The sequence below is a fragment of the Aspergillus novofumigatus genome (genome assembly GCF_002847465.1).
Source record: "Aspergillus novofumigatus IBT 16806 chromosome Unknown P174scaffold_15, whole genome shotgun sequence".
Classification (NCBI taxonomy): Eukaryota; Fungi; Ascomycota; class Eurotiomycetes; order Eurotiales; family Aspergillaceae; genus Aspergillus; species Aspergillus novofumigatus.
This window is the reverse complement of record NW_020194288.1, coordinates 78,938-96,864: the sequence shown is the minus strand read 5'-3', so window position 1 is coordinate 96,864 and position 17,927 is coordinate 78,938. Positions and strand designations below refer to the sequence as shown.

At 47.1% G+C, this 17,927-nt stretch overlaps 7 protein-coding genes across 7 annotated transcripts; 3 read left to right on the top strand and 4 right to left on the bottom strand.

Moving 5' to 3' along the window:
* Positions 1-2,387: 2,387 nt before the first annotated feature.
* On the top strand, positions 2,388-3,563 carry P174DRAFT_508199 (uncharacterized protein; the record flags this gene model as incomplete). The annotated part of the gene is made up of 5 exons (XM_024831433.1): positions 2,388-2,586; positions 2,719-2,862; positions 2,886-3,061; positions 3,129-3,223; positions 3,479-3,563. The coding sequence occupies 5 exons, from the start codon at positions 2,388-2,390 to the stop codon at positions 3,561-3,563; spliced, it is 699 nt and encodes a 232-aa protein (XP_024677040.1).
* Positions 3,564-4,070: 507 nt separating this feature from the next.
* Positions 4,071-5,201, top strand: P174DRAFT_398058 (NAD(P)-binding protein). The gene is made up of 2 exons (XM_024823827.1): positions 4,071-4,508; positions 4,573-5,201. The coding sequence occupies exons 1-2, from the start codon at positions 4,094-4,096 to the stop codon at positions 5,181-5,183; spliced, it is 1,026 nt and encodes a 341-aa protein (XP_024677039.1). The 5' UTR covers positions 4,071-4,093; the 3' UTR covers positions 5,184-5,201.
* A 1,024-nt stretch (positions 5,202-6,225) lies between these two features.
* On the bottom strand, positions 6,226-7,434 carry P174DRAFT_465187 (NAD(P)-binding protein; the record flags this gene model as incomplete). Its single annotated transcript, XM_024830508.1, has 3 exons — positions 6,226-6,274; positions 6,504-6,564; positions 6,705-7,434. 3 exons carry the CDS (start codon positions 7,432-7,434, stop codon positions 6,226-6,228), a joined length of 840 nt encoding a protein of 279 aa, XP_024677038.1.
* A 1,171-nt stretch (positions 7,435-8,605) lies between these two features.
* On the bottom strand, positions 8,606-10,355 carry P174DRAFT_473645 (fungal specific transcription factor domain-containing protein; the record flags this gene model as incomplete). Its single annotated transcript, XM_024830638.1, has 4 exons — positions 9,535-10,355; positions 9,133-9,477; positions 8,743-9,068; positions 8,606-8,694 (listed from the first exon to the last, which is right to left on the bottom strand). The coding sequence occupies exons 1-4, from the start codon at positions 10,029-10,031 to the stop codon at positions 8,606-8,608; spliced, it is 1,257 nt and encodes a 418-aa protein (XP_024677037.1). The 5' UTR covers positions 10,032-10,355.
* Positions 10,356-11,482: 1,127 nt separating this feature from the next.
* P174DRAFT_380419 (uncharacterized protein) lies at positions 11,483-12,814 on the bottom strand (the record flags this gene model as incomplete). The annotated part of the gene is made up of 3 exons (XM_024822976.1): positions 11,483-12,266; positions 12,328-12,443; positions 12,515-12,814. 3 exons carry the CDS (start codon positions 12,812-12,814, stop codon positions 11,483-11,485), a joined length of 1,200 nt encoding a protein of 399 aa, XP_024677036.1.
* A 1,273-nt stretch (positions 12,815-14,087) lies between these two features.
* On the bottom strand, positions 14,088-14,733 carry P174DRAFT_398053 (uncharacterized protein; the record flags this gene model as incomplete). Its single annotated transcript, XM_024823826.1, has 1 exon — positions 14,088-14,733. The coding sequence occupies exon 1, from the start codon at positions 14,646-14,648 to the stop codon at positions 14,088-14,090; it is 561 nt and encodes a 186-aa protein (XP_024677035.1). The 5' UTR covers positions 14,649-14,733.
* Positions 14,734-15,399: 666 nt separating this feature from the next.
* On the top strand, positions 15,400-15,951 carry P174DRAFT_436196 (uncharacterized protein; the record flags this gene model as incomplete). Its single annotated transcript, XM_024825991.1, has 1 exon — positions 15,400-15,951. One exon carries the CDS (start codon positions 15,400-15,402, stop codon positions 15,949-15,951), a length of 552 nt encoding a protein of 183 aa, XP_024677034.1.
* Between the last annotated feature and the right edge of the window lie 1,976 nt (positions 15,952-17,927).

Below are 17,927 nucleotides of genomic sequence, written 5' to 3'. Positions count from 1 at the left end.
GATTAAAGAACCCAGTATACTATTTAATAATGGTAGATAGGTTAAGGGCATTCCTAGCCATACTGGGCGCGGCCTAAGAAACAGCTGTTAACACTAAAATAACATATAGGACTGATATAATATATAGGTTCATAAAGAGAATAGCAGGCATTACACTGGATACACTTTATAGAAGTGCTGTCTATAAGCTTGTAATTAACTTTGAAAGGAAGACCCCCTTAGGGGTTAAAGTTCTTTAATGCAGTGCGAAGGCAATATATGTACTAATACTTTCTATAAATAATAGTATTAGCTATGATGAAACTTAACAGCAAGAAATATAAAGAGGAAGTAAAATGCAGCAGAAATAAATAAGATATTATAAGGTCTAGGAGAACTTAAATGTTGGGTATTAATAAATAAAAAATAACTATAATGCTAAAGAAAATACTATAATATAAAAGAGAAGTGTTAATACATAAAGGTGAAAGAAGAGAAAATATAAATAAAGATATGATTAAGATAAATGTACTATGGTTGTTACCTATAATAATATTATTTACTACTATACTATAGTATATAATAACAAAGAACACAATAAATTTTGAAATACATAAAGCTAATATAACAGAAGCATTATGTCTGCCCTATGATTAGTTATCTCTGTTAATAATATTATGTTGTGTTAACTATCGTGATATTATTTACTTCTTTAGGAAAATTTGAAGTTATATAACTCTGACTGAGGACAGTTGTTATAACTGGAGGGGGTATAATTGTAAAGGCTTAGCTGCAGCCCAGCCACTTAATTATACAGCCACCCCTTACTTCCTAATTATTTTCAACCTCCTATTTTCATACCTTGAGCTGCTTTCAAATCATCACTGAATGCATCTAGGATAGACAGCAAAGATAAATAGTATCCCCCTTATCTGGTATTCGAGAAGACAAGGATTAGTTTTTGTTTTCATATGATCTACTACTCTCTACCATCCTCTTCCATTAATTATCGTCACCAATTCTTACCTAGTCAACAGGCCATCTACCCTGATACGTAGATCCTTACAATAGGTAACTAGGGAAGAGGATATATTACTTTTCCCCCCCTTTTTTTCCTAGCCTTAGTCTATTTATATTAGTTTTACTGGGGGTTTAAGCAGGATTAATCTATTTTAAATTAGCATTATCTAGTCCATGGCCCTATCAGCCCTAATTAAGGGAGCTTAGGTGCTAGCTAGGCCTGGTTAGGATCCCTGCTATATAGACTAGTTAAGTTAATTGTGCTATTAACTCCTAATCTAAAAGGACTTCAGGGGAGGAGTCCTGGGACTTTTATATACTTAGGGTTAGTATTTATACCTATTAACTAATCTACTATAGTAGATGGGCTGGGGGCACCCATAATATTATATGCAGATTAGCTTATAGTATAGCTAGCTGCTACCATTATAGAGATCTAGCATAATGATTAGTTTGGGTCATAGCTAGCTGCAGCTACTAGTGACTATTAAGGTAGGACATCCCTGGCAGCTATAGTAGGTTTAGTTAGTTATGCACTTACCATATTTAGCGCTGGGGGCAGGATCCCTATGAGAACCATCTAATAGGGACCCTAGCAGCATGGCTGGCCACCCAGGGTCTAGGAGAGGGATTCTAGTACATAGATAGTAGTCAGTAGTAAGGGCAGCAGCCTAATCACTAGGCTAAACCATTAGTTTAGGTTGTGGGGGGTGAGGGGCCTGCTGGTATGTGGGCCCCAACCAGGCAGGAGGCAGAGATATATATCTCAGTAGTGGAGGTGTACCTCCAGCATAAGATTCCACCCCCTAATAGGTACTAAGTTCAGCATAGATGATCATGCAGGAATAGGACCTGGGGGCAGTTAAGCAGGCTGGCCAGGCAACCTAGATTATCAGGCATGAGCAGTGGGACGGCCTAAGGGGGGAGCTGTGCACCTAGTAAAACCTCATCAGCAAGCTGATCCCAATGGGTGCATGCTAATTTCACAGCCATGCTAGCAGATTGGGGCTCCATGACTAGTATGGACGGAGGCAGCATAATGAGACAAACAGAATGATACCCAGATCCAGCCACCCGGACAGCGGGGGCGGGGTCTGGGGTGATGCTGTGGCCAGAGCAGGGGTCGCGGCTAGGATAGCCCGGGGCCCGACGGGGTTGGGCAGAGCTGTCTAGTAGGTCTGGGTAAGGTTTGTGGATACTCGGATTTCTCATCAATTAGAAATCGATGATGTCAACCTCGGGAATGTTTACTCATCATGTCGGTTAGGCCATCGACATTTGCCTCAAGTGGCCTGTTGCCCAAAGTAAACGCCAGCCTTCTGCCATATATATAAGCGCGCTATTCCCGGGTTCAGGGTTCAGCGGCAGGCAAGTCCTATACAGCAAAAATGGCCTTCACCGAGTTGGTCGTCCCAACATTGAAGACAGATCCCGCAACGGAAGCAACCTTCACCACCGAGATCGCACCCTTTCTCATCAGAATCCTTGACACACATCCCACTCCTCCTAAGTCCAAGTACTTCGGGAAGATTCTCCTCGAGAATGGCAATGATGTGTCGGGGGACTTTAGACTTGGCGTTGGGCTTGGTTCGTCATTTCCTCTTCCTTATCCCTTTCTCTTTCCCTTTCTCTTGCTCCCTCCCCGTCCTACTGCCCTCCTTTCCCTTCTCTCAGCCCTCGCGCAAATTCGAACATAGTCTGATGCTAATGCTTCGACAGAGTGGAAAGACGCCTCACATTTCAACACCTTTGTCGCATCAGAAAATTTCCAGACCTTCAAATCCATCGTGAAGCCTCACTCTGTTGCACCGCCAGTCCCACAGCTATATAATACGGATTTCGGGCCGAGTGAGGTGTTTGGGAGTGCGTTGACGGAGGTGTGGCAGGTGAAGATTGGGGAAGAGGATGGGAAAGTAGTGGAGGCGAGGGGGCGTGGGAGAAGTTTGTTAGTGCGGTTGCTGAGGCGGGTGGTGTGAATGGGAATGGGAAGAGTATTCAAGGGACGAGTCTAAATCTAGAGGAGAAGAGATGGGTTGGTATCTTGGGGTGGGAGAATAGTGAGGTGAGCTTGAAATATCTTTTGATTTTGCTGCTGGGTTGAGAACAGTTGGCTGACTTTGAGATTTTAGATCAGAGAGAATGTACTTGGGAGTGCAGAGGTGAAGGAAGCGAGGAAGAGCCTTGATGTGTTGGTGTGGAATACGTTCGTTACTGCATTTGCGAAGTAAGTGTAGACTGCTAGAGAAGAAATACGGAATACTCCACACTTAGAAATTCAGACACATTACTCAATACGCATATCCACACAAGCAAATCCGAATCCGAATCAAGTATTGAGGTAAACGTGCATGACAGGGTCTACCACATCCCCTTGAAAGCTTTCGTATGATGGTATGTCAACTTGACAATCTAAAAGTTGTACAATTGGAAAGGTTTTGAGAGTATTTATAACGCAGTTTACTAGAATACACATCCACAGGAGATTTAACAAGTTCCAACCTAATATAGTCTGCAAGAAGAGTCTAGTCCTCAGGGGAAAGAAAGCATTCAGCAGCGAATACTGAGAGGCTAAGATGGGAGAGAAGAGAGAAAGGAAAAGTGCTGTAGTGGTGGTGCCCGCCTTTATACCCTTTGGTTTCCATATATCAGAGTGCTTTAAACTAAACAGTGTGTCCCTACATCGTATTCAGGCGTCAACAGTTATTCAGAGGTACAGGGATGAGACGCCCTCTGCCTTGCTGCACAGTCTAGATTTCTGCCTTTCTTATTCATAGGGTTGAATGTAGAGAAGACAGGGAGGGAAAGTTTTGAATAATAAAATCAACCTAAGTTTTTAACGTTATGTGGCGGAACTTAGAAATGCACTCTGGAATAGAAAGTAACCTTATATTATTGGTATTCTTTTTTTCTAACAGAGAATCGGCCTAACATCAACCTGATCGGTAATCAAAAATAGAGTCTCCGGCTATGATTAGTAAACTAATTTGTAATGCTCAAAGCCGAGAGCATCCCACAGCGGACATATATAGGTATGTTCCCACAGCTCCAATCGCAACTCACAACTCCCCAGACATCCATTCAGTCTTCTTGTATCATGGCAGGGGAATTAATTTTTATCACTGGTGCCACGGGTTTCGTCGGTAGTGCCACGGCTCTCGCTGCTCTCAAGGCAGGTTATCGACTACGAGTATGCGTCCGAAAGGCGTCAGAAAAGCTCCAAGCCCTGCTATCGGAGTATAGCGAGCAAGTTGAATATGTTACCGTACCAGATCTGACGGAGGAAACAGCTTTCCAAGGAAAGTTGAATGGAGTCGACTACATTCTGCACCTGGCTTCCGCTGTCCCTCGAGGGACAGACAAGAAGGACTATTTCATCCCGGCTGTTAAAGGAACAACTGTCTTGCTGAAGGAAGCTGCCGGCGTCACAAGTATCAAGAAAGTCGTCGTAACATCGTCCAGAGCTGCTCTGATTCCGCTCACTGGAATACCCGCAGGCGGTATCGTGAAAGGTAAGTCACTCTGGTTTGGTAATTCTCGACATCAGCTGATCTTGCATTTTCCTTCTATTTTCAGAGGACAACGATTGGGACTTAAGCGTGGACGAGAATGCAAGCTTCGAGGTCCCCAACGACCCCGCTGCCACGGCTTTCAGACTATACCACGCATCAAAGCTGCTGTCCAACAACGCAGCTTGGAGCTTCTGGCGAGACGAAAAACCCCACTATTCACTGGTGTCACTTCATCCAGCTTTCGTGCTAGGGCATAATCTAGTCCAGTCATCTTCAGATGAAATTGGATCCAATAGTGTTCTCTGGAAGCCCATCATGACTGGCAACTTCGGCCGTTCGGTTGCTGGAGTGCATATCCAGGACGTTGCCGAAGCACACATCAAAGTCCTGAATCCGGATATCCCTGATGGTTCAAAGTACCTGCTGGCCGGCAAACCAATAACTTGGAAGGAGGTCGCTCAAATCGTGCACAGGGACTATCCTAATGTCGGTACAAAGATTAGTATGGACGCCGAGGGGGGAACAATGCCCTACGACAACACCAAAGCAGAGCAAGAACTTGGGATGAAATGGCGCTCCTGGGAGCGAATGATTCATGAAGTGATGGATCAACAGCTTGGTTTGGTCAAGGAACCACACCATATAGATCTTGAGACGGGTGGAATCCGTGCATGAAAGTGTTACTAGGGCTGCATTCCAGTAGCAGAGGTTCAATCCTTTATTATTATCAAAGCCTCTTGTGGGCAAGCTTAGCTTCAGGGAGACATGCTTCTAGGCCGCGGATACAGCACTTTGCTGCTGGGAGTCTTATTAAACCAGTTCTCGTAAGATCATTTACGTTAGAAACGGACTTACTGAAAGAGAGCCTGAAGGGGGCGTGGGCTGGTTCGCCATTTGTGCACACCAATCCAACAGGCAATATATGCTTGCTGCTGCAGATGCGGAATAGGTCGTCCTGGATAGGAGACAATATAATGATGAACCTGTTGAGACAAGTATGTTCCACTTGTTGCAGTGATATGAACTGTATACGGATCCTAAACATGTGTCCAGTAAACAGCATCGTTCAGAACGTAGATTTTCGGTCGCCTAATGAACCCCAGACAGTGGCTCATCATCGCTCGGCCATTGTTACTGTAGTCTCAAATCAAAAGGTTGCAGTTGACAACAGAAAGAGGCATAAAAATTTCATAGTTCGTTCTATGTACTCAGTAGATCGAGTTGCTCTATGTAGTTTCAAATGTAAAGCAAGGGCCTGTGGAGTCCCTTTTGTGGTTATTTCTACTATTTTTAACTTTTAGTATAGTTGCCTGATACGCTAACTTATAAACTCCGCCCTTGCTGTGACCTTAAGTATATGAGTCCTGACGGCTATCGATACTTGACCAGGAAAGATGTTTTGACGTGAGAAAATTTCCCAGCCAATGTGGACATGGTGAGGGCTTGCCTGTACGACCCGATCATATCATGCCAACAGCTGTGGAGGGCAGGAGGCTTATACTTTGCTGACCTAGTCCAGGGCGTTGTATTTAGTCTAGACATCGGGTAATTTTGCTAGCTGTCATTTTCCTCCTCACTAATAGCTGACACGCAACTCCCAGACTCCCAGTTTCCATATGGATTACAATTCCAGGAAAGATTCGAAGTTCTGATAACCGCGTTAGCATCCCAGATTTCGAAGCTGAATATGATCCTTGGTCCCTGTTCGATTGAGAATCTAGAATGCATGATTGATCGTCGATGGTTTGATCTCACCACACCTTTGTCTAATAAACGCAGCTCTAAGGGAGGCATCTTGCGCATTCGCGTGCAAAATGAGGTCTCTATTGCGAAGCTAACATGTCAAGACTGGCAAGTCTCGGTGCTATTGTTGTTACGGTAGCTTGCCCTCCTCATAACTGCACAGCACCAGCCAATTCGGCCTCGTTTCTACATCCCCTTCATCCCAAGGATACATGTCCTTGACCACCCTCCAGCGTGTCATTCGGCGCGCACAGTTTCATGAATAGTATTATCATGCCCAAGTTCATACGGCGGAAATTGAGATAGATAAATCCTGAAGTGCCATTGAATACATATTGACTGCGCTACTGAGTTAAGTTTGCATGTATGCAGATGATTCAGAAAGGTGAAGCACGTTCGCTAAGATTGTCAAATATATCAGGGACTCGTTTGGTCAGCCCACCGTCATCCCACCATTGATCCTGATCGTCTGTCCATTCACCCACTGGCTCTGATCGCTGGCAATGAAACAGACCACATTCGCAACTTCCTCCGGCTTCCCCAATCGTCCCATAGGGGCCAAGTTACTCTGAAGCTGCACCATCTGCTCCGTCTTCCCCACAAAATACGCATCCGTCCCAATGGGCCCCGGCGCAATGGTGTTCACGGTGATACCCCTTCTCCCCAGATCCTTTGCCAGGACGCGCGTAATCTGCTCGACCGCTCCCTTACTCGCTGTATAAAGAAGATAATTTGGGGTAACACCGCTGAACGCCGCCAGCGACGTCGAGAAGAGCATCACCCGCCCACCGTCCGCGAGATGCGGAACAGCCTCCTGCACGGTGAACAAGGGACTGCGCACATTCGCAGCGAACAGTTTGTCGAAGTCTTCCTCGGTGATACTGAGCAGACCCCCCTTCTGCCAGAGCAAACCTGCATTGAGGACGAGGATATCGATCTTGCCGAATCGGTCGACTGTCGTCTTGATCAAGCGCGTGATGTCTTCGCGCTTGGATACATCCGCTTGGACGGCGATTGCATGGTCAGGCCCTATCTCGGATACGACTTCGTCTGCGGCTGCAGCGGAGGAGACATAGTTCACGACGACGTTGGCACCATCCTTGGCGAGGGCGAGAGCCGTTGCGCGTCCGATGCCTCGGGATGCACCCGTGACGAGGGCAACTTTACCGGAGAGTGGAGACATTTCGATTGCCGGCAGACTATTTCGAGCTTGGTAGAAGTATGAAATTGGACAGTAAACCTCAAGTGCTTGGTGGATTCGGGAGGTTTATGTAGACACTGTTCTCTATCGTATTCACTGCGTTTCCGGGGTGCCATTTCCAAGCGCCGGAGCTAGCGGCCGATCCCTGCGGATTTAGCGGCCAATAAAACAAGTGGCTGCTTACTGCTTTCTGTCAAGATGACCATAGCATGCACAGCAACATCCATGAAGTGATGTGGAGAAGCTATTAAACCTCAATGATCTTCTTATCTCCGCTCAGGCTTCCCTCAGGCTGCAAGGATAGAGCTGAGCTGACATAAAGCACAACGCTAGATGAAAGTTTTATTTCCTGACGCTAGTGCGTTTTCGGAAGACTTTGCGGCGCTAAGCAAAAGCATGATGATTGAACTATGAATGGTGCGATGATAAGCAATAATGCGATGTGTGCTGCCATACCCAAACCCAGGAAGAAGGTAGGCCACTGTCGAAGCCGGTGCTCCATGTCCCTTTCCCGATAGATGGTATCATCGTAAATGAGTGAGGTTGAAAGAGCGGTATCTTGGGGATGGCTAGACTATGTCAGACGGCCATGTGGAAAGGGAATGTTCCGTCACGCCACATCCCAGCCCTGGCCACCAACAGCACAACACTGACAGGCAACACATTGAATTGGACTAGAAGACACTGAGAATTCTCTAATCTCTGTTGGCTTTTAGAAGTTTAAATAAATGGAACAAGAGCTACAGCAATCTGTGGGATGCCTACAAAACTCTACAAGAGACTATGGGTCTGCAAAGCCGGGTGCAAGATTTGAAAGGCCTGTTGGAGCTCTAGAACAAAGCACAGGTGGTGATGGTTGAGTTCCCGAGTAATGCTTCACCTCCAACCTCCTTGATGGCTCACCAGGACCTATTAGCAGGCTCCGACACTTTGACCCAGGCGCTGAATTTGCTGCCGAATCTTGGAGCACCGTACCTAGCGATATGAGGCGATGACTGTGGCGATTGTAATGCTTTTCTGTTGAATACTGGGGTTTTGTTTATAGTATAGACAGGCGTAGGTGCGACTAGGCCAGTAATTCAAATCTATCATCAATGACTTCCTTTGGGAGTATTTTATTCATTGCTTTCTTTCGTATTCAACACTTCTCCTCTTACCAGGGTATCTGGTTCTGAACGGAGTCTTGCATGCCACAGTCAAGGTGCGCAGCTTCATTCCGGACAAGCTTCTTAATATAGTAATCTAGTTTCAATATCAGCAATGGCTACCGCAAACTTGTATAGCCTATACCTGCGAGGATCCAGTAGTGCTTAACACGTCCCAATGCTAGCTTGAAAGGTAGACTATCCACATGCGACTCGTCAGGGTCTGCTTGTTTCAACCAAAGTGCTGTAAGAGCTGTCTCGCCAATGCACATAACAGCTGGTAGCGGGACCCTGGCGATCTCTTCTCTGGTCTTGAGTGCATTCAGTTGTAAGCAAATGTCACGGACCATGGTAATGACAGAGGATAGTGCGGCCATGGACAGAGGGGCTCTGTGCAGTATATCCGGAAGCTGTGCTATGACGCTTGGAGCTCCGTATCCCACTTGACTGCGGTGAAGAGTAAGAACAGCCCTGATTTTCGCGATTTAGCCTTAGGACTCAGCAAAAATGGAGACGTGTAGACTTTGGTGCATACATCAGGGCAATTGCAGTGGCGCCAAGATAAGCTTCCCAGCCAACGCTTTGCTCGAACAATCGCTGCATCAGCTGCATCAAATTGCTGTCTATCAGATGAAAATGTTGTTGAAACGAATCCAGTCGCGCTAAATTCTGCAGCATCTGCACGTTTCCTAAAATTCTAACCGCTTGGATCTCGCGAGTGTAATAAGACAATGGAACATTAAGTGAGGTTGTGAACGACGGAAATGCTTTGTTTGGCTTCTGTTCGCTTTCCTGGTCGCCAATTGGAAGCGGGAAGCCATCGTCTGGCTCTTCAACCGCATGCGGGGCCATTATACCTGGCATAGCCTGGTAAACAAGGCTTAATGGTGTTAGTCAGTCTTCCCACCAATCCAAGCGGTGATTTGCTTCTACTGACCGGTCCATCATGTATAACCCAGTCCAGACTCTTCTCCGCTCTTCCGCATGACACCACGCACCAGAGCAGTCGTCCACGAAGGATTCATCAACCTGTAGTCCAAGTATATACGCAAGCCTAGCACATGTTGCTACTCTCAAGAACGCGGCTTCCAAGAAGCCAGATCCCAACTCATATAGGATGAGTAGCAAGCCTGCTTGTACGAGTTCCAAGGATGGTCCGCGCGCCAGGAGCAAAAACGAGACCAAATAGCTGCAATGTTGGTCAAGATGTTGCTGGCCTCCCGTCTGGTTGCTGCTTTCGTCCCATTCGTTCTCCATGAGAAGATACATTGCCAGTAAGAGAAGCGCCAGTTCCGCGGAAAGGCCACTATGAATATGTGATATTTGTGCTCGGAACTTCTGCTCCGCGATAACGGGCAACCACCGATGAATATTCCTGAAATAAACACATAGAATAGCGTCTACTGACACGCTTCGCTCAGACAAAGCAGTCATCACCAAGTCCACAACGAATCGGTCAATAGAAAGGCTCCGGGAGTCGATATTCTGTCTGTAGGATTGCACGGGCAGAAAGATGCCAGGTAGCCGTTGCTGACCTGATGCCACCGGGACATGAAAGAGAAGAAAGTCCGATAAAGACTTGTATTGGTGGCGGGCTTGGTCTTCTCCAGGATACCAGTCATAGTTGCATTTTAATTCCAACCTTGCGACAAGAGCAATGTGAGCCCATCGATGACTATACCTCACTGGGACAAGGGCTCATACTTCTCACACCGAGTGCAATTGGGCAACCTCTTGTCGCATTTGCGCTTCTGCGATCGACACAATTTGCAGACATTCATCGCATGGGATTTGCGGATCTCAACCACGCCAGACACCTCGCTCATCCTGACAACTCTACCCTGCACAGCAGCGGGGAGCAATAGAGAGGGAGGTGTCGTGAATACCAGACACGGACACCGAGAGAGTATCCCGTATGACTATATAGACCTATCCTCCCGACACCTGAGCGTAAGTTCCTCACCAGCTGAAGTAATGGGGTCGTCTTCATGCGCGAATTTCCATATCTTTCGTTCCCCCTTCCGTCTTCTCCCCCTTTTTCAATATTCAGTTTCCAGGTGCCACGGTGTGCCGGAAATCGACTCAAGCCGTTTCAGCACGTCTGCGGCCGGCTGAGGATGGGTTAACGCCCTGCGTACCACGCAAGGCCCCATAATTCCCCCGGAGATTGTGGCTGGCTGATCTGTACGAGTTACAACCGGTGGTCCCGTTCCTTGTGGCTCTTCATTATGTCCGCCAGCTGATGAGCTGAGTTAACGTAATCCGAAGAAGTCCAGCTATCGGCTGTGGCAAGCAAGCAGCCCCCTACGGCATCAGGTATAAAATAGGAAATTGATAATGGTGAAATCTCGAAAAGATCACTCCATGAGGTGCATATTCTACGATGTGGACCAATAAATTGCTTCGGGCAGGATTTATATCGAAGCTGCGCCTAAAGCTCACTAGTTGTGGGTCTATGAAGGTCATGTCAGGGCCCACTCCCCCTGTCATGCTGAATAAGCATCACCCTGTCAAACTCTAACGCCGCAAAAATTTCCTCTTTTGGGCAATGGTCAAACGGCCGAGTGTAGAACATCCCGGCCCTGTGCCCGTTCCTTGACAGACTCAGCGTGTAGGCTTATCCCGGAGATAAGGAGATCCGCCGATGAATCGTGGCCTAAGCCTTTCTAATGTGTAGAAAGTTATCACCAGGCCAGGAAGTGCTTGTGGTCATGATCCCTACATTTTCGCTCGGTAGAACCAGTATATGTATCCATATGGATAACCAACATTACTCATGTTTAACCAGAAATTGCTGCATGTCTAGAGTCACCGGGCAGGAAAAATAACATAGTCTGCTTATTACAAATTTCATTGCTATTATATCCTACCCACTTCAGGTACGCTCACCCAACACTCTCATGATAAATGATAGAAAGATTGTTTAGTCTTTGTGATGAGACTCTTTGCCAAACTTTCTCCGCAGCTGTGTCCCCATGTCGATGGATATAAAAGAAGTTTTCAAGGAGCAATAGCACGTCCCTAAAATCAACAAGGCCGAGGTTTGATGAAACGCCGCCCAGATGGGCGCAATACCAGACGTAGTGCTCGGAGCACTGTCTTGCTGCCAAAGCACCAACATAAAGAATCCAGAAGAGTAGGTCGGGTGCGGTCGAAAGAAAGGTGTCAAGTCTAGGAACGAGGCTCTCCCTGAGTCTGGCGGCGACCTCGTCCATGCACGGGAATGCGCCAAATTTGCAATAGCGCGTCATGGAGTACGCGAGCATTGAGCGGCGGAGCGATTCTCTGATGTCGCCAGGGCCGAGGCGCTCGTAAGACAACGAGAGGAGATAACGCTGCGATAGATTCCAAGGGTTATTATCCCCGTACGTGGCGATCCTCTTGCCCCCCAGTCGCTGCTCATCGGTCTCGTAGTGCACAATAAGGTTGCAGAAATTCTGAATCGCGGCTTTGAGAGACCGGTCAAGTAGCACGGCCCATGTAGAATTTCGGAAACGGGACCCCAAGTTGCAAAACATTTTGTCACTGGGTAGGCTCAAGATGTCCTCTTCCGGTGGGTTGTAGGGATGGACGGTGAGAGCTGGATGATTCATGGCGTACTCCAAATATTTTGGCGCCAATGGGAGAGCAGGAGGAGTACATTTCACAATTGCCCACAAGATATCCACACTAAAGGACCGTAGCGTCAGTATGAGATGGGTCGGTTGGAAAGCAGTGCATATATCCTTACCCCACCAGAAAGGAGATTGTGGACAGGTCCAGACGGTCAACCCCACCGAAGGATTGAATCAACTGTTGTAGACCAGCCATGTGAATATCCATTTCCGCAATATTTGCGTTGGAGGCCTGAAAAGAAGGGATATATTATCAGCTCAGTCCGCATATGAGCTCCAGCATCAAGGAGTTGGGATTCACACCTCCACACAAACAAGCATGGCAATGGTGATGATGATCAACTCAACATTTGATGTGGCGATGTTATCGATTGTCTCCTGAATATTCTGAATAATCCTAGAACGAGACTCAAGGGCCTGCAGCATCCATTGGGATGCATTAGGGTTATTTGTTCCGTGGTCATAATCAAGATGGAATTGGTGTGATGCAGACATCGATATCATCCCATAGAATATAGCTGGCTGAGTAGTAGCTTGTTGTCCGCACCAAATCCCCAGCATCTCGGGACGAAACGGCCAGCAGCATCTCACAGTGTGCAGCATGACTACATCGTGCACAACAGAATCAGTTCCTCACGTAACATACAACCGCGCAACCATTGGCACACTGCAAAGAGTCTGTATAACACCTACAATGCTGAAAGTGGGCATTGGTGCGCCCAGTGAGTGGTACCACCATCGCAGCGAATGGGTCTGGAGAGCCCGCCCTCAGTACCTGATCGCTGTCCGGAGGCGCCGAAGGTACCAGTTGAACGTTCTCATTAATCAAGGACTGTGATCTCGGGGTTTGGTCACGGCCATCAGCCAGGCGCCGGAACTTAGTGGGGTCTTCGGGCTTAGTCTCAAAGATAATGAGCCCCCTCAATGGACCAGGGCATTTCCTGCCGCGACGGAGACACTGGCCGCATTCCGGCTCTGTTTCATCGCACTAAGCGGACCGCCAGACTTAGCAAACATAGACGATACCCGTAGACGGCAAGGTGTACGGGCAGATCAAAAGATACTACGCGTGGAATATTTCATGGAATACTCCATACAGGTGGGTCAACCCATGCTTTGGGCACTTGGCTGCTTACCTTAATCCTCTTCTGGCGACAGGGCTCGCAGCCCCGACTTCTCCCAGATTCGCGAACCATGACAGGTCCGGCGGTAACGCAGACAGGCCCAGATGACCGGAGCCCGCTAGTAGTAGTCTAGATTCTGCATTCTTGTTGGCTGATGGCCCATCGCCTCTGGCCTGATCGACGGTAGTCTATCGATCGAATCTCAAAGGTGACACGTTGCTCGTTAGCGCCGCAAAACTTCCCCAAAACGGCATAAGCAGATCACGTGTGGATCATTGATATCTTATCTAGATATCGCGATACTGCGCATTCAATCGTGACCAATCCTCTTCTCTTAGGATATCTCAGTACGAGCATACAAGATGAAGTTTCTATCTATAATCGCCATGCTCTGTTGAGGAAGTTTTTGCGGCGCTAGCCGGGCCGACCCCGGGAAAACACAATTGATCGCTATGTCTACCATTCGATGATCTGGGCTTTTCTACTACCTCTAAGACAGGTTTTCTCGTCTTGTATGAAGAGAGCGAAGCCATGAGGTGCACAGGTCGACTCATAACTGACAAATATATGCATATTCTCGTCACATTGATATTAAGCAGTACATGACCTCGAATTTGACAGAAAGTAAGATACATTCAGTGTCAACAGTGATCGGGATTGATAGAACAAACCATCCACGACAACGTGACTGAAAGGGCCCCACCAGACGATAAAATTGATCTAATTTTGACTGATGCTGAAGACATGCTGAATCAACACCCTTGGTAAAGCATTGCCGACTGGTAGCGAGAAACGCCATACCTAGCCACGGTATCACAGGAAGACGACTGCCCAGATTCGATCCCTTGATGGTGAACACGGTTACCTGTGCAATCATTCGAATCATACCAATCAGCAGTTGGATATGGATTGCCATTGGTTTGCCTCCATAGCCAGCTGCTGCCCCAAGTGCACGTATTGCACACATCGTACTTCACTGAAACGCACACTCCACAGCCGAAGTTGGCGATTCGGAATTGGCGCGAGGAGCAGATTCCATCTTCGAAGGCCTCGAAGGCGTTTGCGCCGGCTCGTTTGGCCAAGCTCTGTTTATAAAGGGTGGTGTCAGACAGGTCGAGGACTTGGCCAGGCTCAGTAATCTCGTAGAGCGGGACGCGGGTCATCGGCTCCCAGCCGTCAGTAGTGTTGAGAGTAAGATATTCCAGCCACTCCTCGTGGGTAAGGCCGGGCTTTTCGACTTGGTCGGTCGGTAGGCAGAAGGCAGGTGGTACGGCCATAAGAGATATGGCCAAAGCAAAGACGTTGACCCTCATGATGTGGAAGTCGAGATTGAAATTGGATCTTTATTGAGGGAGAAAAAAGTGTGAGCCTGCAAGAGCAACAGCGATAGAAGTCAAGGCTTGGGCTGAGGTTGTGTCTGAGCCTATATGCGCAGGGTTGTTGGACTCTTATATAGTGAGTTCCTCATGGCATTGTATTGGAGACAAGAAGAAAAGCACCTAGCGGCCGCAAGTGTTTCACCATCCGCAGTGCCCAACTTGCCCCAACTACGCATTAGTTAAGTCAGGCTTCCTCGGCCAATAATGGGTCGACATGATGACGTATGTCTTGATGAAGCTGCTGCAGCAAAGGAAGGAGAGGCAAATGGCCACCAAGGATCATTTCCTCTCTCTAGCTCGATTGCGAGAAGAACAACCATGTCTCAGCCAGCTCGCATCAAACTGATGGTGCATTGCTAGATGATGCCAAATACAGTCAGCTAAGCATCTTACCCTTCAGCCAGGTAGACGATTGCGGCCGCTAGTGCATCGCGCTGAAAATGATGTTGGACGCTCAGTTGTACAATGCAGGATTCAGGGCTGACCGTTCGGTTGTATAAATAGACCGAACGTCCCACGACGATAACATATATTCCAGTTTCAAAGAAGTCCTTGCTCCTGACCTGGAACTCACACCCCTCCTCTTCAATATTTCAGGCTCTCCTTCTTCCTAAGGGCTCGCCCCCGAGATCACTGGACCTACATCTCGTACTAGTTGATAACAAGAGGCATCAACTCTCTCATCATGAAGGTCTCCATCTCAGCGTTGGCCATAATTCTGGCAGTGCAACAAGCCATTGCCCTCCCCGCCGGGCAGGCCGAAAAACCAGGTCTTACGCGCGAAGAGTGGCTAGAGTATTTGACTTTGGACATGACTGAAGGATGGGAGCCCATGGCACGTGTGCCGCAGTATAACATCTCTGCCGGCGAAACCCTCGACCTCTCGACCACCACCCTTTTCAAAAGGAGCCTGGAGAAACGAGGCGGCGGGAACGCCTTTGCCCCGTCTTATTATGGGGGATGTGCGACTCGGGAGTTCACCGTTAGGAACTTTGGCTGCGGTGCCTGCGTGACTGCGGCGGGTGCTGGTCCACTCAGTTGGGAGAGTAGCTGGTTGTGGAGAGAGACCACTGGGAACCCATATCCAACTGTTGAATGGTACAACGATCGTTACTGTACCGGTACCAAAGTGCATCATCAGGGTATCTACTCGGGACAGTATTCATCTTGCGATATTGCTGGCCAAGGAAACCAAGCTTCAGTCTACCTGTCCGCTATGCTTTACCAGGGCTGTTGAGAACGCTTAATGAATAGGGAGCGCAGTGAAGCCTATGCCAAGTTGGGCGTCATTTTCGGCGCACTGCAGGAACGTCGTTTCGAACTGTTGGGGCTACTTGCACGTAGAGGATGTTATCTTTTGCATTTCTCTTGATTCTTTCTATATTGTTGTTTACCTTATGTGAATGTAGTCCTCCATTAGTCTTCAGATATCGCCATGGTCCGCGAACTGAATCAATCATACATGAGAGTTAGTGAGCACTGTCCGGAAATATCCGCATGAAAACTGCAATATATGCAACAGTAGTTTCAGCTACCCCCTTGGGAATCATTATCCACATACAGTGCGTTTTTCATTTACCCTGACCCTCCCGAAGGGTACAAAGGCTACTACAACTAGACATATCCTTCTATGTACAAATACAGCGTATCATTACATCCTGACAAATTTGGAGCCTCTTTGAGGCCTGTGGTGGGCTAATTGCCTCTGTCTCTGTCTCTGTTCTGCGGCGCTTGTAACACGCAGCTTTGAAATCCTCCAAGTCTAGGACTGCAGTGATAGTGCCTTCATTTGCGTGGCTGGTGAGCCTCGAAAGGGTGAAAGAAGACTTAGCAGCAGACCAGGAAGAAGCCGCCCAGGACAACTGTATAACAGAAATAGCAAGAGAACGAAAGTAATGGCCAGTAATGGAGAGAAATAGGAAAGGCAGTGTCTAACAGCACAGCTAGGAATCAAGCAGACTACCCCGAATCTCTACAGCCAGTGCCCACACAGGCGATATTACTATGTACTCTATGGCGAGAAATATATAGGATTTTATGGGATCTGCAATCTTTATCCAACTTTGCAGCCTGGGTAGTGTCTGCCATTTCTGCAGCGTGATTCTGATTCTGATCTGTATGTTTATTCATTTCTATTCGTGATTCTTTGCTAATGAAATTAATAAATGAAAGCTTATACAAACATAAAAACGAAAGTAGAGGGCTCATAATCTCTTGAGGGACCTGAAGGACGAAGCTGCATGGATTCGTAGCTACTGGAAGAGAGAGATCTATGAGGCTACGCCGAGGCAGATAGCCCCCGGATTATAGTAGGTAGGGCCGTCTGCTCGCTGGCAGAACCTCTGAGAAAATCGCTCTTAAGCTGAAGAGATCCTCGTTCCTTGAGATATCGTAGGGTTAGGGGTTAAACCACTAGAAAACCATTTTGCTTAGTTATCACTAATTTCTAGGATTTCTCTAGAAATATTAATATCACTAGATAGCCTAGTATCTAGTCTATCTAAAGGTGAAATAGTGATTAAAAATATCTAGTGGTTGGTGAATTATAATGGAATAAGCATTTCTGTTATAGGTTGGTTTGAAAGTTGTGGTGGTTTATATATATATGTGATCAACCATTGACACCCACCACGTTTAAAAATGTTTTTTAGCCACCACCTATTCAGCCCTATAGATATGGAATTGATATTTTAGATATAGATTAAAATAACTATAATTACTATATATTTCATATAAAAATATTAATTTTCTATAAGCATGTTTAATAGGCCCTGGGCATAGGCCTAAGGTAGGAGAAATTGAAATCTAAAAACTATTGAAATTTTTGATATTGCCTAGGCATACCGCCCACCTAGGTAGGCTAGTGGCTGCCTATCTAGGCCCAACGGTGGGTTTTGCAGTGAAAATCGCAACCCGACCTGGTTTGGTTGCAGGCTCTAAAATTTGAACCAGAAAAGCGGTCCGGGGCCAACTAGGCTTGAACCCGCCTGAACCCACACCAAATGCAACTCTAATTGATTCCAGCTGGATACATAGGTCTACACACCATTGCTATTGCAAGAGAAAGTCTCTTCCTATAAGACTCTCACCTTCTAGATGATTAATTTATTCAGTGCTACCTCAATGAAGAAGATGTGTATTTAAGTATACCATCCAAGCATGAGGATTTGATAGTGACCTAGACCAGATGGGTTATATCCTCCGCACAGTAAG

Excerpts from the sequence above, each read along its gene's own strand:
- P174DRAFT_398058 (XM_024823827.1), top strand. The coding sequence starts at position 4,094 with ATGGCAGGGGAATTAATTTTTATCACTGGTGCCACGGGTTTCGTCGGT. Across the intron at positions 4,509-4,572 it reads CGCAGGCGGTATCGTGAAAG|AGGACAACGATTGGGACTTA; the intron begins GTAAGTCACTCT and ends TTCTATTTTCAG.